Source organism: Mercurialis annua, linkage group LG6, assembly GCF_937616625.2.
Source record: "Mercurialis annua linkage group LG6, ddMerAnnu1.2, whole genome shotgun sequence".
NCBI lineage: Eukaryota > Viridiplantae > Streptophyta > Magnoliopsida > Malpighiales > Euphorbiaceae > Mercurialis > Mercurialis annua.
Genome location: NC_065575.1, coordinates 5,147,434 through 5,169,805, shown reverse-complemented (window position 1 = coordinate 5,169,805; position 22,372 = coordinate 5,147,434). Strand labels below are relative to the sequence as shown.

General features: G+C 31.5%; 4 protein-coding genes across 5 annotated transcripts; 1 reads left to right on the top strand and 3 right to left on the bottom strand.

The window, feature by feature from the left end:
* Positions 1 to 8,570: 8,570 nt before the first annotated feature.
* On the bottom strand, positions 8,571 to 9,486 carry LOC126687475 (uncharacterized). The gene is made up of 3 exons (XM_050382038.1): positions 9,271 to 9,486; positions 9,034 to 9,073; positions 8,571 to 8,926 (listed from the first exon to the last, which is right to left on the bottom strand). Exons 1-3 carry the CDS (start codon positions 9,484 to 9,486, stop codon positions 8,571 to 8,573), a joined length of 612 nt encoding a protein of 203 aa, XP_050237995.1.
* A 385-nt stretch (positions 9,487 to 9,871) lies between these two features.
* Positions 9,872 to 11,966, top strand: LOC126653641 (cytochrome b5). Its single transcript, XM_050347577.2, has 4 exons — positions 9,872 to 9,979; positions 10,200 to 10,294; positions 11,295 to 11,361; positions 11,447 to 11,966. Exons 2-4 carry the CDS (start codon positions 10,208 to 10,210, stop codon positions 11,695 to 11,697), a joined length of 405 nt encoding a protein of 134 aa, XP_050203534.1. The 5' UTR covers positions 9,872 to 9,979; positions 10,200 to 10,207; the 3' UTR covers positions 11,698 to 11,966.
* A 1,729-nt stretch (positions 11,967 to 13,695) lies between these two features.
* On the bottom strand, positions 13,696 to 17,326 carry LOC126687354 (rab GTPase-activating protein 22-like). 2 transcript variants are annotated; one of them, XM_050381895.1, is made up of 5 exons: positions 16,911 to 17,326; positions 16,378 to 16,513; positions 16,242 to 16,291; positions 15,657 to 15,710; positions 13,696 to 15,497 (listed from the first exon to the last, which is right to left on the bottom strand). In XM_050381895.1, exons 1-5 carry the CDS (start codon positions 17,075 to 17,077, stop codon positions 14,273 to 14,275), a joined length of 1,632 nt encoding a protein of 543 aa, XP_050237852.1. In that variant the 5' UTR covers positions 17,078 to 17,326; the 3' UTR covers positions 13,696 to 14,272. The 2 variants fall into 2 exon arrangements, with proteins under 2 accessions (XP_050237852.1, XP_050237854.1); XM_050381897.2 differs by having other exon boundaries at positions 16,915 to 17,007.
* An 859-nt stretch (positions 17,327 to 18,185) lies between these two features.
* On the bottom strand, positions 18,186 to 19,976 carry LOC126687474 (probable 6-phosphogluconolactonase 4; the record flags this gene model as incomplete). The annotated part of the gene is made up of 3 exons (XM_050382037.1): positions 18,186 to 18,834; positions 19,476 to 19,611; positions 19,708 to 19,976. Coding segments are annotated over 3 exons (882 nt in total), but the record flags the coding sequence as incomplete, so codon positions are not given.
* Between the last annotated feature and the right edge of the window lie 2,396 nt (positions 19,977 to 22,372).

Here is a 22,372-nt window from a genome sequence, read left to right as displayed (position 1 = left end):
TTGAACAACTTGGCGGGCCACATGTCTTTTGTTGTATGATGGAATTTTCAATCTGATTTATCCCGGGCATGTCTAGATTTCTTGATTTGAACAAGAAATTTGGCCGATCATTTTTCTTAAAACACTGATAATCATTCATGATAGGCTCCAATTTTGATCGCCTATTCGCATTTGATACTTTGCTTGGCCGATATCTTTCGAACCCCGAGTTTATTCGGTGTTTAGAGAAATCCGGCCTTTTTATTGGCAGTCTCAGCGATATATTATCCTGACAAAACTTTCACCAATAATTTCACTACACTCGTTAAACTATCGAAATCCGCCTTTTTCTCCCTTTAAATTATTTTGATGGCTCCCTCCATCTGATTCATCGCCTCATCACATATCCGCCGATTTTTTCTGGACTAACCCATTACGCATGGTTATGAAATCGGCACGTGATAGTGAGGGGCGAGAGAGAGGTAGGTTGCAGACATAATCATTTGTCTCCTCTTCGTGTACTTGATTCAGATGCTTGACTCTGAGATCGACGGTCGTCGTCCCAGCGGGGGGTGCGTCGGTCCCCTTTTGCAGCTGAAACTCGACGGTCATTGTCACAGCGGGAGGTGCATCGGTCCTCTTTTGCGGCTGTAACCCTGACTTGTCGTCATTTGTCACGATCTTCTTCAAGTCTGAATTTGGATCGCCTGAATATGTGCAATCTACTTCGGGTTGGACTCGGCTACTTGAACGAGTGCACCTATAACTTTTCTTCGTAGTTCCGGTTTTTGTGCTCACCATAAATGCGTCCCCAGTGGAGTCGCCAAAAGATGTTCGCAGGAAAATATTTCCATACTCGAATCTTTGAATTTATAGATGGGTATTTTACAGCTCGATGCTTTAACCGGTTCGGTCCAAAAAATTGAATAGGGTTTGATTAAGCTAAATTAAAACATTAATCTGGAGGTTAAGAAACCCAAGCAAGATTATTGTTTAAACTACTCCTACTCCTAAATTAACCAACCGCGGGGGTTGGGGATAAAAAAGCACAGGGTTTGAAGTTGTATTTGTTTGATTGATTTGAGTTGTCGCTAATACAAATCTAAAGCTAGCTATTTATAGGGGACAAATCCTAAAATAGAAAACCTAGTCTAGTGAGATACAATCTCTTATTTAGATAAATATTAAGCTAAATAACTAAGATAATGACTAAAAATAAGATAATGACACAAAAAGATAACTACTAAACTAAGATAAGAATAAAAGGATAGTTGATGGCTTTTGGGCTCAAAAACCCGAATTAGCCCATATGAGCTCTTTTTGGACCAGTGTAAACAATAATATATATAAAATATTAATAAATTCTGTAAACAAGTTCTGGTTTTTCGATAAATTTTTCAAAGGAGTGGATGATTTTCCAATCGTGGAAATCAAATAAAATTATTGAGATACGTAATGACAAAAACTGAAAAGTTCAAACATAAAGCTGGAAATTTTTTTAGGTAGACTCAGTCCACTATGTTATCTGTAGACTAAGCTTATTATATAATGACACGTCATTAAAATGATAGCAATCTTATAATACTACTATTCAAATGTGTAAATAAGTAACAAACAAATTTACAAAATTGCCATCATTTTAATGACGTGTTATTATTTAATAGGTTTAAGTTATGGATGACGTGGTAGACTGAGTATATATAAAAATTTAACCATAAAACTGTGTATTTTTTTTCTTTGCCTTTAAAAATATTTAAAAAGGAAAATCTGTGGCCGGCAGTAGAAATTTAACCTTCATGCTCGGGCTGCTGTTGACCATTCCTTATAGGGAATAAAGTGATTCTCCATATCCTTATTAGAAGTAATTAAATAGAAATTGTATCTTAAAAATAAAATATTTAAAATATATATGAGTATTCAACATTTTGCTTTTGATAATTAGAGGGAGAAAAAAAACCTCGAGCTAGTAAATTACTGTCTAGCGTTTATATATATAATATAACAATAATTAAAATTATATTTTAATATTGAGTTAAAATAATTTCATTTTTTTTTGCTATAAATTGTTTTCTCTTACATTAATTCTTTTAAGATTCTGTAAGAATACAAATAGGTGGTAGTTTTTATATAAAGTGAGCTCTTTTTAGATTAGATGTCCCTTTGTTAATGGTTTTCATTTTAGATTGGTCCCATACCTAAAGGGGATTTTTAGACAAATATCTATCAAACACCTAAATATTCTCAAAAATACCTATTGACTAAATCTAATTGAAATTTACGATTTGAATAACATTTGTTGCAAAAATGGAATTTTATGTTTCGAAAAATATGGTTTCTTAAGATAACAGATTCCTCCCTAAATAACAAAGCCAAAATCAGAGATTCTTACAACCGATTTTGACGATAATCTCTTTCAAATTCAATTAACCAGAAAGAATATGGCAATGTGGTATGATCTGGGCAACCCAGAAAAATCAAGAAGTTCATACCGATGTTGTTGTAATCACCCATAGTGATGTCGATGGAGATGAAGCTATGGCTTTTCGTTTTTAGGGATAGGTTTTACTATTTTGTAGAAGATGATCAGTTAAAAAGGATTCTTTTGAAGATTATATAATTTGAAGAAGATGGTATGTTCTACTAATTTATAATCTATTTCATTCTGTTTTCAACAACTTTCTACCCTTTATTTTCAGTAATTTTCTTTATGTCCATATCACTTGATTAGCATATGCTTTGATAGAGAAAATGGTAAAATTTAATTGGTTATTGATATGTGAATTCTAAAATTGCAGGCATCATCTGTATTCAAGTCTCCCAAATGCGTCCATATTCAAACAATGTACCTCACGAGCTTGCAGAGAAGGCAACGATAGGCGAAGCGTTGATCTGATTTGATTCAATTTCGAACTTTGCAGTAACAGCTTGGGGAGAAGACCAGAAAGTTATTACCTATGATAATGGTGGTTAAGTGGCTTTAGCTTTTATAGCTATGTATGTGTAGGCTTAGTTTTGTTTCAGTTTTTCCATAAAATATATACATTAAGAAGGTTTTTTTAATTTGGTTACCTTGTTTGGAGTAAATATAAAAATTTATATTCAATTGAACTCAAAATCTTGTAAAATGATGTCAATTTTGATGTGATTTGGTTTTTTCAAACTGTTTGTTTTTTCTCTTTAAGATTAATACAATTGAATTTTAGTTATTATTAATTTATTACTTATAAAATGTTTATTATTAATTTAGTTTTTGGATTCTAAAGCTAAAATAAATTATTTTGCTAATTTAATCATCAGTTTACTATCGGTATTCTAAACATGCACAAAATTGATTTCAATTTATCTACTTCTATTTTTGTTAATTTAAAGTTAGTTTTCTATAGCTTTATTTTTAATTTACTAAAAATACATTCATTATTGTTTACTTTCGAAATCATAAAGCTATAATAAATTATTGTGACGTAATTAATAATTAGTATTAATTAGTTATTCTGCAGTTTAATTGATAATTAGTTGTTTTCTAATATCCAATTTTATTTTTTATATCAAGCTTACTATTAACTTACTCTCATTTTACTTTTAGTTTACTAAAAATAGTAATTCTACTATTAATTTATTTTTGAAATTACAAAATTATACTAAACTATTTCGCTTAGTTTACTACCAGTTTTCCATTAACTTTATTAAAATATACGAAATTAAATTTCAATATTTTACATTAAGTTTATCAAAAGTTCACCATGGATTTACTTAAATTGAATAAATAACTATAAAATTTAGACTTATAAATGCACCCAAAATCACTAACTTTTGAGTGTTTTTGGTATTTAATATAATTTTTTTATTTTGACATATTTAACATAAACTTTCCAATTTTGCAATTATGGACCACTTTTACTAATGGTCTACTATCGGTTTACTTAAAAATCAAATCACTATTTTTTGTTTTTTAAATTATAAAATATTAAAATAAATTATTACTATTTATTAAAATTATTGGTGTACCATTAGTAAACAATTGATTAACCAACAACAAAATCATTACAGATACACAAGTGAAAAAAATTATATAAAAAAATTAAGAACATCGTAAAAAATTAATTATAAATTTACCAACGATCAGCTCAAGGTTTGCTAACAGTATTACTGAAATTGAATTTATTGGTATACTATTAGTAGACCATTGGTAAACCAACAACAAAATCATTACAACTTTAAAATACAAAATAAAATCACAAAACATAACGGGTTTGATTTTTCTCTTTCAGGTGGAGACTCCATTTTTTTTTCCATTTGGATATTTCTGTTGTAGCATCATTGGAACGAAAAGTTTTATTGAGTTGTGACTTCATGCTCTTAATTTTTTTCCTACATCAAAAAGTGTGTTATTGGTAACTATTTGGTAACCTAATAGTAAACTTTTGATAAACCTTTATATCATATACAAACAACAATATAATGGTCTACTAATTGTAATTGACATTTGGTAATCTATCAATACAATTTGAATTAAATCTATAGCAATATTAAATAATTGTAAAATAAGCTTTATTGGTTAACTTTTGGAAACCTATTAGAAAACTTTAGTGATGTTTATTGGTTATCTTTGGGTTACCTAATAGTTGAAAGTGTGACCTATCAGTAAAAATATTTGATAACCATTTAGTAAATCTTTAGTAACCTATTAACAAACGTAAAACAATAGTTTTCCGATTTAAATATTGTTTTATTATCAGTGAATATTTGGAGACTTATTATGAAACTTTTTTTAAAACTCTGGGTACTTAATAGTATAGTATATTGATATAAAGTGTTATTATTGGTGAATCGTTTTGATATCTATTAATTACCATTGGATAACCTGTTAGTAAACACTTAATATTCTATTAGCAAAATTATAGTAAAAAAATATACTTACACAATTTGATTTACTATTGGTGAATATTAGGAAACCTATTAGTAAACTTTTTTGGAAATTTTTGTAACAGTAAACGTGCAATGATCGTATAATAATACATAATATATTACTTATGAATGAAATTTTGTAAGCATTGGATAATCTATTAGTAAACCTCTTCTAACTTTTAAAAAAATAAAATTACTATCGATTCATTTTCAAGTTACTAGGAAAAACAAACTACTTTTTATAAATGTGAATTTTAATTAGTTAATATTATCGGTTATCTTCAACATAAAGTTATTTGTTTATGATCTAAAAGTTTATATAACAAAGTTCCTTTTAGTTTATAAAAATATTTACTACAAATTTAATATAAATATAAACTAATATTAGTTTACATAAATATATTTTTTATAGTGTATCAACCATAACTTCAAAATTATATAATAAACACTTTGATACATTTTGAGAGTGTATTAACCTTAACTTGAAACACATAAATACTTTTTGAGATTTCTGTTTTCTCTGTGACATTTCATCAAACACCTTCTTAGCAATTTTCCTATAACAGCTATAAAAATATATCAATGAGTTTTGCATTGACAAAACACATTCAACCTCATTCTTCAAGCTGTCGTGACATTTCTTTCCGGATTGGCACAAGCAGCTTAAAGAGAAACAAAAAAAAATAACTATTAGGAAGCAATCCATTTTTAAGCATTCAAAAATAAAAATTATGGGAATGTGTAAAAGAGATCTATATAGAAAAGCTCTAGAAAACTCTAAACATGAAATTCTATAATAAAATATAGACCAGTAAAACTTAAAATTATAATTCATCGGGTTGAATAAATAACAAAGAATTCAAAAGCAAACAATCCCAAAAGAAAAATCTAACCCACAAGAAGATTACACCTTTACAGCATAAACAAAATTGAAATAAAAAATATAAAAATCACTTAACATGAAAAGAAAACGAAACCCACTTAAAATCTCCACTAAGCATTAACAGTTTTGATATAAGAGGAATAAGACTGTTATTGCCTTATTTAAGCTTAATCGTATTTTTCAATATCTTCGACGGTAAAGAAATCAAATATAAATGTAAAAAATATAGGAAGAAAATGCGTGAGGTATGTTTGCAAGAAAAGATGCGTGTCCGTGAAAGTGAGATTAAATAGACTTTTGGTGGTGCTGGGCCTAATTTCCTCTACCTAAAGTTCCATTAGATTTAAATTTAATTGTCCAAAACATTTAACTTTCAAGTGATTTTTGTATAAATTTTAATTTACTGTAATATTTGGACCCTTTTTTTAAACTTACAAATTACAATAGTTTTTACTTTTACCTCCAAAAAGTCATCAAGAATCTGATATGACACTGACTCGCCGAGCACGCCACAATTTACCTTACGACTTTGCATTTTGTTGGCCCATCTTCTCTTTCAGCATTGGTACCACAAAAATGGTTTACACCAAACTACCCTTTGTCAACTGAGCACAATTCTGGGTAAAATTGTAACTTGCTAGTCTTGATTTTTTTGGACAAAAAATGATTCCTTTAGTTAGAGTCCAATTAATCAAGATTAAAATACATAAAGAAAGTCATATCACAAAACTAAAATATGATCTTTCAATTAATAGATCTAGAAAACTAACAAAACTATCATACAAGCTAAGTAAATCGAAAGAGCGGCAAATCTAGCCATAGATTCTGTATAAATTTTTGACGCAACGAGAAGCAAGACTTCCGTTGAAGCGGGACTTGGATATGCCCTTTACTCCGATAGACCGACCATACACGACCCGCTTGTTCCTTGAAAGTTTGTATTTCCGATCATATTTGTCAATGAAATTCTAATAAGATAGATTAATAGTTTTCAAATCGTAGATCTACAAGAGATTACCTCGAAAGTTCGAACAATCGCTAAAAATTCTTCAACGATCTAAGAAATCAAGCCACAAAATTCTACAAAATACAAAGAAATTCTTACAAAAGAAGATAAGATCCTTACCGGAGCGATAGTCTTCAAATCGAAGAGGTCTTATTGAAAATAAGAGTAAACTATGTAGTACTCCCTCCGTCTCATTCTAATTGAGAAAATTTCAATTGCACATTATTTAAGAAATTTTAGTAACATTACTTTTATATCCTCACGTTACATTAAATGCATCACAACTTTTTAAAAATATGCTTTCTAAATGCATTAATTGAAGAGGGTAAAAAGAGAAAAGTAGTGTGAAAAATAATCTATAAATAGTAATTGTTAATTAGAATGAGACACTTAAAATAGAAAATATGTTCAATTAAAATGGGACAGAGGGAGTATATATTATTTATGGGCGGAGAGGAGGTAATTTCCGATTAAACGGAAATCACCTTCTCCCCCCATTCAAAATATGAAAATGGAGAAGAAATTTTTAAAGAGAAGGAAGAAAAATTTTGAGAGAGAACTTTTACTTCTTTTCTTAAAAAAAAATGATTCCATTTCATTAAGCTTAAAGATTTATCGACTCCACGTACTATGCATAACCTGTTATATCAAATTTAACCATATTTAAAATTTATTTCTCTCTCTTTCGTCAATTATTATCACGTTATGTATGAAAAACAGTCCGATTTTATTTTTCTTTGTTACACGTGCCTCATTACCAATAAATGATATTAATTTTTCCGATTCGTGCATATATCTTTCTTAAATTCACTTATCGCGCTCTTTATGTTTTTCAAATCATACTTTACTTACCATAAAAAATCACTTCATGTAAACACGAATGTCAGAAAACATGCTAAATGTAAATAAAAGTAAATGATAGATATCAGGGACAGAACTAGGGAGGGTCGAAGAGGGTCGGCCGACCCTCTTTACCGGAAAAAAAATTTAAAAAAAAACAGATTTTTGGAATTTTCAGGTAAGGGCGGTTATAGCCGCCCTTACATGTGTTAGGAGCGGTTAAAACTGCCTCTACAACTAAAAATTTACACATTTAAATTTTTTTACAACCGCTTATTTTTTTAAATAGCCGAATGTAAAAATTCCGACCCTCCTAAATTGGAGTCCTGGTTCCGGCACTGATAGATATCATTGAAAATATACCTAGCGGTCGAGACGCCAGACTGCTAATACACTATTACTGCTACTACGGATCTACTAGAAGTAAGAAGACTACAACTTAAAGATTCCAAAAATATTTCCGTAAATAACAAAGTCGGAAATCAATCTCAAAAACGTGAACCAATACCTGAAAATGGTTCAACTTTAAAACGTTAGTTAAAACTAGTGAGTTTGTACATTTACTAGTAAACATTAATAAAACAATAGAATAAAAATACATATAACCGTATACATAAACCATACGAAATCCTAATTATCGATTCATAACTACCACCTTAAATCACATTTATTCATAAATTTTTGTTGAATTTTTTTATTACTACAATTTTAACAAATGGTTACAATTGAAATTGAAAATTAAAAAATAAGTTAAAATTGAAGATTTAAAACGATAGGACTATAAAAAAATATTAAAAAATGAAATATTTTTAAATGATAAAGTTTATTTATTTAATATCAATAGTGCCTTTTTTTGGTAAAAGGTACGAGAGATTATATTAAAGCTAAAAAACGATCCACAACACCAGCTCAAACAAGCTAACTAAAAAATACACAATTTGGTCACCAACGACCCAACTAATTTATACTATGCCATCTATGATATAATTGTATAAACATCTCAGAGCTATTCTTTTTGGAAAATAGCTTCAGAAGTATATTTTGTCGAATAGATTTCAAAATGTCATACACCTTCGAAAAATGGGTTTGTTTCTTCCTCTCCATATTTGATAGATTCTGTTGACACAAGATATTTCTCAGCACAACAGAAGACACCCTGCAATTAAAAAATAAGTGTTCTAAAGATTCTGTTCCAATATTACATAACACACAGCCATCATCATCAACACAGCCCCATGATTTCAACTTGTCTCTAGTTCTCAGCTTTCCTTTAATGGCAAGCCATGCTATGAAACTATGCTTAGGAATGTACCCTGGACTCCATTTCTCCACCAAATTACTTTAGTATGCTCATGTCTGAAACACTTCCAGGCTGAGCTAACCGAGAACTTGCCTGAAGCATTATGCTACCAGGTAATACTATCCTCAGTATCCAAATTGATTGAAATAGGAAAACTATTCTAAAAAGGAATTTAATTACAACATTACAGGAGACTAAATAGTTTAACCTAAGGAGGAAATATTGGTATAGAATAGGAAGAAACTTAAGTCAAGAGTTTCCTTTATCACTTTTATCATATTCCAAGAAATTTCAATTTGAGTGTCATTGGGTCAGGCAATCGCCCCCCCCCCCCCCCCCCCCCACAATATTTTTCACTTTAGCATGTTTTGGAATGTCAAACTCATCAATAACAGTGTTAGGAAACAGCTCAGTAATGACTTTGCCTTTTAGCCATGGATCATGCCAGAAAGACAATTCCCCCTTCCCCAACTTGTGCTCAAACCAACCTTTAATGTCTTGCCTCAACTTGATCAAGTTCCTCCAACTCCAGCTAGCTATTAATGGCTTTGTAATTCCCCAAAAACTTAACATCTTCAGTTTATTCTTGGCAACTCACTAAGCTCAGAAAGATTCTCTAACATCAATCGATTTCTATATATGTTTCATAATAGCAATTTTATTCCAGAAAGCAATATCTTTCACCCCTAAACCTTCTTCGCTTTTCATCTTGCATACTTCTTTCCAAGCCACTAAATTACCAAACTAATAACAGTGTTTTTTTTATAAACATCAATAGTGCCCTTTTTCTAATAAATATCAATAGTGCCTATTCTTTTTTTTTTAAATATCAACGGTGCATTATAAGTATTTTATGGCAAGAAAAGTGAGCAAAAATAATGACCATAGTACCCCTAGTCAGCTATGGACAAAATAGTAAATTAAAGAAAAGTCATAACGCCTAGCTTTTGAAGAATTTTGGCAAATAAATGCTTGGAAGTAGCCGAATAACAGTTTTTGAGAAATAAGCTGCTGACAAAAACAAGAAACCAAGAGTTCCATTTCTCTAAAATCTTCTCTCTAGCAGGTTCACCCTTTTCACAATTCTTGATTTTCTTCGCTTTTAATCCATAAATTTTTAATCTTTTCTGTTGCCCTTTTATTTTTCTTGTGTTCTCCGTCTCTGTGATTGGTATTAATTTTGTTATTTGGTTGATTTAGATCCCTTTTTTTGTTAATTTGATTTGTATTGGTGTGTTTATATGTTTAATTCTATGTTATAGAAATTAAATTGTTTGTGTATTCAGGATTTTCAATGGCGTCAGATCCGAAGATTCTGTCATATGATGAGGTTGCAAACCACAACAAGCTCAAAGATTGTTGGCTTGTTATTTCCGGAAAGGTTTGTATTTCTTTAGATTCTAATGTTGAATTGAATTCCTTTTTATTTTATTTTCTTCAGAAACTTTTGACTGTCTAATTTCCATTCATTAGAAAGAGATCTTAGGCATATTTTATTTTTAAGTCATGTTTTCATCTGTTTTTATAACCTTTTCATGTATAAAATGTCATTTTGTTGTCTAAATGAAGTTTGTTTCGGTTAGTGGCTGACCTGTTAGGAAATTCGAATAAGTTTTAAATATCGCCATTAATGTGACGATCTTGAAAGTATTGTTAGCATCTTAAGACATTATGCCCAATTTTTAATGCAAAATGGATACAAGCATGAAACTCAGCAAGGTCTAGCTTGTGACCTTTGCACAACCACAGAGTACTCGCAGCACACTTCACTATTTTGACTCACTACATAAAACCGTGACCAACTTATTTTTTGGTTCTCTCATTGGCAAACTTTTGTATTGGCCGTGGAAGACAAAGGATTTGTAATCAAAATATAACTATGAATAAATCGTCATTCAATTTGGTTTGTATTATGTGTATAGCTCATACCATAAAATAATAGTATAATTTCAGTTTCTGCTGAATGATCCCTTGGGGCCCACTGTCGCTGTTTTGTGTCAATAGATGACTCAACATTGTTCTGACTAATCATATGATATTTTATATGCATAAATAATTGGGATGCCTTTGAAACATTATTGATTGACTGGTAATGGTAAGTTACACTTGCAGACAGATCAATGGTGATGGAAAAGTAGCGGAACTTCTCATTTCATTACCAAACGCTCATGTTTAATTCTTAATGTGTAAACAGGAATCATTTACCTTTTGTTTTCTTTCCATCAAATGTGGATCTTTCGCGGTTTGTTCTGTTCAATTAGCATGAGATTGATTGTATGATACGCCCGTGACATGCAGTGCTCACAAATGCCTGGATAGTTTATAGTACTTTTTGTTTTATTGATTTATTGAATGTTTTTTCATCGTCATTCTGTATTCAGGTTTATGATGTCACCCCGTTCATGGATGATCATCCTGGGGGAGATGATGTTTTATTGTCCTCAACTGGTAATTTCATATTTGTAGTATATCATCTTCAACCAACCCGAACAACGCCTTGCTTGAGATTATTCATGGCTCTTGCTGATTGCAGGAAAAGACGCTACAAATGATTTTGAAGACGTGGGTCATAGTGATTCTGCCAGAGACATGATGGAAAAATACTACATCGGTGAAATTGATTCAACCAGTCTTCCTCAAAGACGCACTCACATTCCTAAACCACAAACCAGCTACAATCAAGATAAGAGTTCAGAGTTTTTGATAAAGATCTTGCAGTTTCTAGTGCCTCTTTTAATCTTAGGCCTAGCATTCGCAGTCCGTCACTACACCAAGAAAGACTAGGCGTACGAACATATCAGTACCCTTTACTTTATAAGGGATTACTGTGGATCAAATGAGTTGCGTTTTTTAACTTTATTTATCTTTCTAGTTTTCCCGCAATGGCTTGTGTCAAAAATTTTACTAGGACAATAAATTATGGAACTCTGATTGGTTATAGGACATTCGTTGCGTCTGTCGGATCATAAGCGGGTTCTTATTTTTTCTTCGATGGATGACAATTAGTGTTCTTATTTTCTTGATTTTCCTAATGCAGCATTGATATTGTGGTCTTTTATTGATTATAATTTGTTTCTTGGAATTTGTCATACTAAACTAGGGCTGTGCGCTGAACCGGTCAAAATGCAACAACCAAAATTTTGGTTGTATAAAGAGGTTGACCGGATGGACAGCGCAAGTCTTGGTTTGAATCGTCAGATTTACTTCCTTTCTGTCACAATTTAATTGAAAATAATTGTTTTTGATATTTTATTTCCGTTGACAATTTCAATTTCTATAATAATTTTTACCTTAATTTTCTTTTCAACACTTTTACATTTTAAAATAAATAAATGGTTGTCGGTGCCTCACCATATAGGCTTAATTTCTTTAAAAAAATCCCACTTTGCATTTTTTTTCGTTTATACTCTGACTTTGTAAAAACACATTTGTACTTAATTTTGAGTTTTTATGATTTATCTCTACCAAAAGTATTAAATTGTACTCTTTTCATTTGAAAAAAAATTAAAACAATCTTTCATTTTTAATCTATATACTAATTAGATATTAATGTTATTAATAGTACAAAAATATCATAATTTTTTTAAAAAGTTATTAGGAGCCGACGCCGCTCCTTTTCATCAGAGAAGGAGCGGCGGCCGCTCCTTCTTCACTTTTGGAGAAGGAGCGGCCGCCGCTCCTTCTTCACTTTTGGAGAAGGAGCAGCTCGTTGGAGAAGGAGCTAGAGCTGCTGCTCCTTCTCCAATGAGAAGGAGCGGGGCGGCGGCGGCTCCTCGTTGGTTCTGGATTTTTTTTTAATTTATTTTATTATTTTATAAAATTAAAAAAATTAATTAATTATTTGGATGTATTTGATTATTTTTTAAGTTTAAGGATTTGTTTGTACTTTTTAAAATAGAAACGTATGTTTTGAACTCTTTTCCAAATTAAAAAAAGTACAATTTAATGCTTTTGGGCAGGGATTTAATATAAAAATCCAAAATTGGGTACAAATGATGTTTTTACAAGGTCAAGTGCAAGGTGGGGTTTTTTTAAGAAATTAAGCGCACCATATATTATCAATTTTTAGTGCTGTGTTGTGAATTTGTCTCTAAATGTAAAACTTTTACAAGACATCGTCGAATCTGAAATTGTTTTGCGTTTCTTTTGAAAAATTAATTACAGATTTAGACATTTTACAGCTCAGATTTGTTTGAATTTTATTTTGATTGAATAAACTTTTGAAGTCTTTTATCTCCTTTTTGATCTGTTCGAACTTTAAATCTATGTTCTTGTAGATCTAAAAATTGGGAGATCACTTATGGATCTATATTGAAGATGGGATTTGAAAAGTTTGAAGCTTCAAAAATCAAACGGTTTTAAGATCATATTTTCAATTTGAACTATATATGTTTTGGATAACCTTTTAATGATTGAAAAAGCCTTAATCAATGACTGTATTAACAGCTCTCATCATTATTTTAAAATAGTTCTTTTAATTTGTTGAAAAGCCATTCATCTATATAATTTTCATTCTCATCAATGAAAGTTTTAGCCTTTGCTAAAAAAACAAAAAATTGTTAATGGAGTTTTCTTGTAATTTTCTAATTTTTTGAATTTTATGCAATAGATTATTTTGGGTGGCATAATAAATAGCCAAAATGTCGTGCTTGCTGTAGTTATCTAGTCCGATACAGTGTCTGAATTTAAAACTCGGTCAATTTTTTATCAATCATATCATATCTTCTGCTGAAAAAAGGACTTGTGCTACTGTTGATTGGCAAGAGGCTTGAATAAGCACGATTGTTGCCTGTAAGGCTGTAATCAACCATTATGCATATCAGAAATGGATATTTCAACATTGCATTGCTGCATAATAACTTAAATCTAATCACAAACTACAAGCAAGTGATCCTGCCCTAGTTGAATAGTTCCACCATCAATACTTTACACATTGTTGCTCATCAATCCCTACCTGTTTAACATGCTATGATAGAGAATTGGCGCTGCTGCGTCTTAAAAACGGACGAGCAGTCAAATATATCATTCGAGCACTGAGCAACTCAACTGGAAATGAATTTGCCTCTTGAATTCGTGTCTTGAACAACATCCTGAGAGGTACTGAATTTCCTTTAAACATAAAGAATCAAGCATAAAGTAGAAGGCAAGCCTATGTTCCTATGTTGCATGGAACTTATCGAGTCCTACGCTTCCATATTTCATTTTCATTTTCGGAAACGCTTCCGAAAGTCCGAACTCCAAGATTTTATATTGATGACCTATCATTGTAAACAATTAAATTCCATTGTTTTCCATTTCGCATTTCCCAATCCAGCGTTTCCATTTCCGTGCAACATAAGACAAGCTCGAAAAGCACCCTTCATAAAGTTGATTCTATTTTGTCGTGCAGATTGACCACCAACTCATGTGCATCGTCTAAGAGCTTCCACACATCAAGTTGCCCAGTCATATTATTGCACTCTCTCAAAATCTCATCCATGCTGTAGTACTTCTCTATAATCAATTTCCTCCTCTGCAACACCGAAGCTGCAATGGCATATAGCAATAAATCCTCTGTTGGCGGTGCACGCTGTCTTATTAAGCTCCATGCTGACTTACCAATTTTAGCCCTGATGGCTGCCTGATCTGCCCACATCACTTCCCACAGACAAATCGTTTGTTCAAAAGACAATTCCCTTCTAAACAGCACCACCACCATCCTGTAAACAAAAAAGCAATCCTCAGCCTGGAGCTTCTCCAAGTGGCTGAAAAAGCGCGAGTCTTTGCATTTGATAATCTTTGATACAATATTCAATTGCCTCCGGATCCCAACCTCGTCGAGCCTAAAATTGTGGCGTGCCTTCTTCATGAAACCCACAAAACACCAGAAAGCCTCATCATCTTCTGTCATTACAGCAATAATTGGAGAAAGTAGATCGCTCATGCCCTGACAATATCCAATTTCAGGGTCATAGAGAGTGTAGGCTTCAAGAATAGCGACTAAGCGAGCAGCATGGAAAATTCGGCAGGGTTCTAGGTGATCATAGTCCTTTAACCCTACAGCTTCAGCCAAACAATGCGCTCTATCCTCTGATACTGAAGCCTGAGAAGGTGAGTAAGGTATCCATTCTGAATTGGCACGTACTGCATCAACACGAATGATCCGCTGCCATGTGTTAAAATTTTCAGGGGCATATTTGGCAGAAGGAGAAATATTCTCTTTGGAAGAAGCATCAGGCTCATTCTCTTCTCTGCTCTCCATAGAAGAAGAAGAAGCTGGATCGATGACTTCAGATGAGTCACAATCAGATGAGCCATTGTTTGGCACAGAGGAATCAGTGCTTGTGACGTGCTTCCCCGAATTATCATCGCCTTCCAATACTGTACTGGAGGGATCAGCGGATTTTTCAACATCTTGACTTTTTTCATCATTGGAAACAGATTCCCTGGCACTATCTTCTTCATAACCAGAAGAATCAGTGTCTTGGACAAGACTTCTTTCGTCCTTGTTTTTTCTTTCTTCACCACTGTCATCCAACTTAGAGCTTTCCTCGCAGAATTTGAGTAATTGCTGACACTGTTTACGCAATTTCTCATATTCCTTCCTGTAAGCACAGAATGTAAAAGGAAAGCACGAGGATAAGAACCAAAATCGTAAAAACAGAACATTGTATTAACGCTAACAAACTATCAACCAACTTATGGTGATTTGCCAACAACTTATAACAATTAATTGACAATTAGAATGAGCTTTGAAAAAATACTTTTTTTGCCTTTTTATTGAATCCCTTTCTTCTTTGGAACTGTTCAAGTCATAGCTGTTGAAAGAGAGAAAAAAAACGTCAGTATGGCATTCTCTAAATAAATCAAAATGCTTCTATACCACCATTATCCAGTAATAAGGAAATTTAATGTTTAAGACTCGAGAACATAAGAAGTAAAACAAAGTGCAGAATATGATGGCATGATGGCAGAACTGAATAAAAATAAAACAGCACATGGCCCATTTCTGTCACACAAGGAAACACTCTCATAAATGGAAAAAGAAAAGGATAGGTAGGTTTGTAGAAAGCAGAAACCATGGGATCAAAGGTAGATGAAAAAAAATAACAGATAGGATATAAATTCTGCATGCTAGAACATTATAAGCAAAATAAAACCCTAAATAATGCTAATTGTATTTTGATGAGGAAATGAATCTATATCCTTTTACACATACATACCAAGGATCAAACCTCCTCAAACATGGTGATACTTACTAAAAGATATTAAGCATGTACAAACAACTGAAATATAAGGAAGCAAAGAAATCACTAACGTAGCAAAAAATAAGGTCAGAACATGCTTACACTCCAAGAAGAAATGGCCAAACTTCTGCTCTAATACTCGGATCTATACCCTATAAGAGAAACATCAAAATTAGTAATAAAAAGTTGCATAAAACAGCATGCAATACATAATTGAACGGAAAAAAATATTACTCACTCCGCTTCGAACTTTTTTTAAAAACTTCGCTCCACCATCAATGAGTTTCCCATCGGGTGTAAACATAATTTTCCATTGCTCGGGAGAAAGGGTATGTTTTCTTTTCCTACCGGACCAAGGTGATTTAAGATTGCCTCTGAAATGAAACATCAATCATCATCAGCAGCAGCATTCATAAAGTAGCATAAATCCAGCACTTACAATGTAGAAGAACTACCATAAGTAGATTTAAAAATGGTAAAACAAGAGATAGCAAATTGAGACATTATTTGTAACACCTTTGCTTACTCTTAAAATTGGATGTTTAGCTCTCAAAAATTCCTACTCCAAATTTTAAGCAGTTCAATAAAATTCAACATGAAGGCCTATAAATAAGAAACCTACAATTATTTTAATTTTAAATCATCAATCATTTCATTTATCAAATGAAATTTAAGAGCCATAAATACGCAAATGCTAGTAAATTTTAATAAAATAAAGCCACTACAAATAATTAAAAGCCATATTTACAAGCGTTTTAAGAATGAATTTACCTACTGGTAGTGTAGAAAATAGCGGCAAAGACAGCGATTCCGGCGAAGGCAGTGACGGCAACAGCTGTTCTAGATTGAGGGGCTGCAACAGCCCACCAGAATCCTCCGCCAAAACCACCGCCGCCGGCGTGAGGAATTCCATTTAGGTTGTTCGCGGCGTTGAACATCTATACTTGATTATGCGTTCGGATCCAAGAGAAATTGAGAGGAATGCCCTTCCTTTTCACCTCTCTCTCTCCCTTGATGTAGAGGAAATGATTGACGTGTGGGCTAGGGTTAGGGTTTCGACAATGTTCTTGGATTCTCTTCTTTAAAATCTTTATTTATTTTTTCGATTGCGACTGTCAGAAGATTAAATTCAGTAATATCACCACATTGAAGAAGATGACACGGTAGAATTACCGCGATGCCAATCACCTTTAAATTTTAGATTTTTATCAATAATTTAACCTTCTATGTACACCTGGCCATGGGCTGAACCGGTTCAAAACCGGCCCTTTTCAGTTTAGACTTACTACTAAATTAAGATCATTCCTATAAAAATAATATAAAATTATAAAATGTGTGCATTCTAACAATAATTTAATTAATGCTTTACTAATTTTTAAAAAACCAACTCCATTTTTGTTATTCAATAACAATATATTTGAATAAATGACCTTTATAAATTATTAATTTTTGATGAATACCTTTGTAAATTGTTAATCATTAGTAGTTACAAGTAATTTTATGAAGAAAATAGACTCATTTATTAGTTAAAGTGGACTTATATTTTCGTCTGTACAACAATCTTATTAGAAATTCTTTAAAACTATGATTTTATTCCCACAATTATTTAAGGGGATAAATTCATTTAACTACCTTTCAGTTTTAACTTTTAGCATAAAAGATCATGCGAACTAATTTTTTTAGCAAAAAAGATAAAATTTCTGAAATAAATGATTCATTTTATAGGTAAAAACAACTTAATTGATATAAATAAAGTTGATTTAACTGCTCAATTTATTTATGGTTTAAATTACTCCAAATATAAATAAAAACATGAATAATACATAAGTAAATTATAATAATTATTTATTTAGAATTATTTTTATTTACTAAATTATATAAAAATAAACTAAAATTTGTTAATGTAATATTTTTCATTTATATTTGATTTAATCTAAACAGAAAATAAATTGAACAATTAAATCAATTATTGTACTAGTAAAATTGTAATAGTTTGCTAATATCTTCTTAATTATTGTACTAGTAATATTTTACGAGATTCTCTACTTCATTTAATTATATCTTCTTAATTATAATCAAACACAAGGAGGAAAGCCTTGCTACTTGTTTATTATTACATAATCTAGTACATGGACTGAGCCACAAACAAGAAATACCACAACATGAAATTGCTCTTATTATTAAGTATTAGGTGAGCAACTCATAATATTGTGCATTTCTATGGCAGCTTTGAAGTTGCTTCTTTGTCCAAGAACCACTTCAATTCCACCTCAGGAGCAACCATTTGAACAGGCAGCAGAGGATAAGTTTGATTCTCTCCCAGTGCCGTAGCCACTGCATCAACTTCACCAGGACCGACGACTGTCATCGTAACGTATGCAGATGAGTTGATGACAGGGAAGGTGAAGGTGATTCTGACCGGAGGTAGTTTCGGAGAGTTTCTTATGAATGTCACCCATCTCTGTTTTTCTTGTAGCAGAGGATGCCCCGGAAACAGAGAAGCTACGTGCCCGTCTGGGCCCATTCCTAAGAGCTGCAGATCAAACCTTGGAAATCCACTGGATGAGAGATCTATCACCTTCTTGTTAACCAAATCTTTGAGACGCTTTTCGTAATCGTCAGCTGCTTCCTCAGCTGCACCCTTTGCTGCAAGGGTGCCATCAATGGGGTAAATATTCTCTGAAGGAATTGGTACCTGCCAAAAGATCAATATCAGATAATGTTACAATTTTATTCCAAAAAGATGCTTATGAAGCTTATAAATTTCATATTTATAGCCTATTCTTATAAAAAAAAGAAATACATTTCTAATGTTTCAATGTATCCGTTTTAATGTATCACATTACGAGCGCATAAGAAAATGATTTTATCAGATCCTCCTCCAATCACATATTCAGTTATCAATTTTCAATTTTACACACATCAATTATACTCTATGTAGCATAGAAACTCAAATGACAAAAGGAGAATCGTCACAAACAGGAAATGAAAAACAATATTTTTTTTGTAAGAATTGGTTATAAATATAAGGTTTCGGAGTTTCAAATTGCTTTTGAAATTAAAAACAAAATACAAAAACAGAAGACTCAATGAGTTTCTTTCATAAACAACTTTTTTCTAGTCATAAAAGGGTTTTTTTTTCTTTTTGTGACGAAGGACTCACTCCTCCGAGCCAAAGCCACGTTCACTGCCCGCAGGCCCACATGCCTGGCAAATCCGGGCTATAACGATCATAAACTCCAAACAAGCTCACTGATAATGATCATAAACTCCAAACAACAAGAAATTTATTCACAGCAAGAATCAAAATCAAATTTAGGACCGATCATAGTATACCTTAGAGAGAAAACCATCATAAGCCAACTTATAGTTGCTATCAGGATGATCCAAAGGCACAACCCTCTCATCCAACCAAAAAACATGCCATTTTGCCCAATCTACGGAATTAATATAAGGAGGTTCCACCAACTTCCTGAAATTCCAACGTCCATAAAATTATCAGTAACCCTAATTTTAAAAAGAAAACCCAAATTTTAGGTATAGCTCAGTCAAAGTTGAAAAAATGTACCTGAGGGAGTTGATCAGATAACCACCGGATAAAACGACGGTGAAATAGCCTCGTTCTTTAGCGAACTTATGGGACAGATGAGCAGTGTATTTGGCCATGGAAATAGCCACGGCCTCCTCTGTATCGGAGACTTCAACAATTTTCTTCATCTTGCTCTTGCTGCTCTTTGCTTCTGTGTTTTCTTTGGGGAAGTAAATGATTCTGTTGAGGTGATGTGTTAAAATAGAATAGTATGATGGCGTTTTATAGATAAAAATAGAATATCGAATTTACAAGTTGATTTAAGGCAAAAGGTTCATTTTAACCCCTGAGATCATACCGAAAGAATTAATAAGACTCTAAATTCGAAGGTAGCTCACTTTAACCCCTGAAGTTGTCCAAAATGACGTGGCACGTATGAAAAAAGTTCAAAAACATCCTTAACGTTTAAAAGACTTACCAATTTTTTATTTATAACTTTTTTAAACCATTTTCACCCTCTTCTTCATTTAAATATCAATAATTAAATAATATTTTAAATTAAAATATTTATTAAAACAATCGAAATTCAATTAAACAAATCAAAATTCAATTAAACCAATGAAAATTTAATTAAAAACTAACTAAAATAAAAATCAAAGTTTTATAAAACCAACCAATTTTCTTTTCGAGTCTATTTTCAAAAAAAAAAAATTCACTGCCTTCTACCGACCGCCGGACATTTTTTTTCCGACGGTCTTCTCCGGATCTCCCATGGGAGAACAGCCGGCTGTTCCCCCATGATAGAACATGAACTGTTCTTTCCACTTGGGAAGAACAGTCACAGTTCTTCCCAAGTGGGAAGAACAAATCTGTTCTTCCCATGGAAAGAACAAGATTCTTCATGTTCTTCCCATGGAAAGAACAGTAGGGCGGAGAAGATCGCCGGAAATAAATTTCGGCGGTCGGTAGAAAAGGAGAATAAACAATATTGTTTTTTATTAAAGTTTTTTATTTTAATTTTTTTATTTGAGTTTTGGTTGGAATTTTTTTACCGAAGTTTACAGAAGTGTTGGTGTGTAGTAGCGGGTAGGTGAATTAGATTTAAATTAAATTTTGATCGTTTTGATTGAATTTCGAAACGTTTAATTAGGTTTCGAAATGTTTGATTGAGTTTCGATTGTTTCGATAAATATTTTAATTTTAAATATTATTTAATTAAATATATTTAAATGAAGAAGAGGTTGAAAATGGTTAAAAATCATAAATATAAATTTGGTAAATATTTTAAACATTAAGGATGTTTTTGAATTCTTTTCTAAAGGTCACGTCATCATTTAGACGGAAGAAACTAATGGTGGTGCGATGTGAACCATTTTGAACAATTTCAGGGGCTAAAGTGAGCTACCTTCGACCTTAAGGTCTTATTAATTCTTTCGGTATGACCTCAGGAGTTAAAGTGAGCCTTTTGTCTTGATTTTAAATTATAGAAGTACAATTACTGTGCATTTTCAACGTGCATCTTGCCTTATCTAGTATTCCAAAAAAGGTATCACATCATCTGCGAACTAAATCTATTAATATTACTATTCAAAACTGTAAAAAAATAAAAAATAAAATTATGATAGTGTCACTGTTTTAATGATGTGTCATAATATGATAGGTTAGTGCACGGATGATGTGGTAAATTGAGTCTACCTAAAAATTTCTCATAGTATTACTCATCTTAAAAAATATGGTAGTTAATAAGACGCTCTCTTAATAATCATAGCACTTTTAATTATTTTATTAATAAAAAATGATATTACTAAATATCATTTCTAAATAATTAAGTAATGTTTTCTTTTTTTATTTTCTTTCTTTTTTAATTAACTAAAAAAAATAAAAATAACTGGACGTTTTTGGTAAACGTCTCCCCAATTTTCTGAAAACATCCTCATGAGATTTTTCTCTTTTTTTTTAACGAAAATTATTTCGAAATTAAACAAAAAAAATTAAAATTAAATGATAAAATTATAATGATTTTCTTTTCAGATTTTAAATTTATATTTATATTTTAATATAAAATAAAAATCATTAAATCTGAATATGAAACCTTATTAGATTATTAACCTATATTGTATACTAATTAATTAATTAATTTAGTACACACATAATAAGTCTATGTGGCATCCTTTTAATGTTTGTTTTATTTGGTGGAACATATTTTCTTGGTTGCTTTTGAAGTTTCAGGACAATTCACTATTTTGGGATATTTGTTTGTTTTCTACTTCATGATTGCTCTTGTAAGGATTTATCACGGGGCCGATTGCTTTTCTTTAGGGGTGTCAAAATGGGTCATGACACGATAACACGATTCGCATAATCCGTAAGTTTGGCAAATTCGAGTTGAGGTTTAGCGGGTTCGTGTCGAAAACATGCCAACCTTTTTATGACACGAAATAAATGGATTGTGTCACGGGTTGACTCGCAAACCCATCTAACCCACCTAACCCGTTTACAAATTATATTATTTATAATAATATAAAAATAAAATAGTTATAAATATAAAAAATAAAGATAAGAATAAAATTATTAAATTAATTAAATTAATATATAAATAAAGTTAATTATATTAAAATTTTATAATTTGAATAATGATTGATAAATTTGGGGTTAAAATTATATTTATATGATTTAAAATTTTGTAAATGTTAAGTGGGTCGTG

Excerpts from the sequence above, each read along its gene's own strand:
- LOC126687354 (XM_050381895.1), bottom strand. The coding sequence starts at position 17,077 with ATGTTCAACGCCGCGAACAACCTAAATGGAATTCCTCACGCCGGCGGC. Across the intron at positions 16,514-16,910 it reads ATTTTCTACACTACCAGTAG|AGGCAATCTTAAATCACCTT; the intron begins GTAAATTCATTC and ends GTTTCATTTCAG. Across the intron at positions 15,711-16,241 it reads TGGCCATTTCTTCTTGGAGT|CTATGACTTGAACAGTTCCA; the intron begins GTAAGCATGTTC and ends CTCTTTCAACAG.
- LOC126687475 (XM_050382038.1), bottom strand. The coding sequence starts at position 9,486 with ATGTTAAGTTTTTGGGGAATTACAAAGCCATTAATAGCTAGCTGGAGT. Across the intron at positions 9,074-9,270 it reads ACATTCCAAAACATGCTAAA|AATAGTTTTCCTATTTCAAT; the intron begins GTGAAAAATATT and ends ATTCCTTTTTAG. Across the intron at positions 8,927-9,033 it reads CAATTTGGATACTGAGGATA|GGTACATTCCTAAGCATAGT; the intron begins GTATTACCTGGT and ends AATGGAGTCCAG.
- LOC126653641 (XM_050347577.2), top strand. The coding sequence starts at position 10,208 with ATGGCGTCAGATCCGAAGATTCTGTCATATGATGAGGTTGCAAACCAC. Across the intron at positions 10,295-11,294 it reads GGCTTGTTATTTCCGGAAAG|GTTTATGATGTCACCCCGTT; the intron begins GTTTGTATTTCT and ends TTCTGTATTCAG. Across the intron at positions 11,362-11,446 it reads TGTTTTATTGTCCTCAACTG|GAAAAGACGCTACAAATGAT; the intron begins GTAATTTCATAT and ends TGCTGATTGCAG.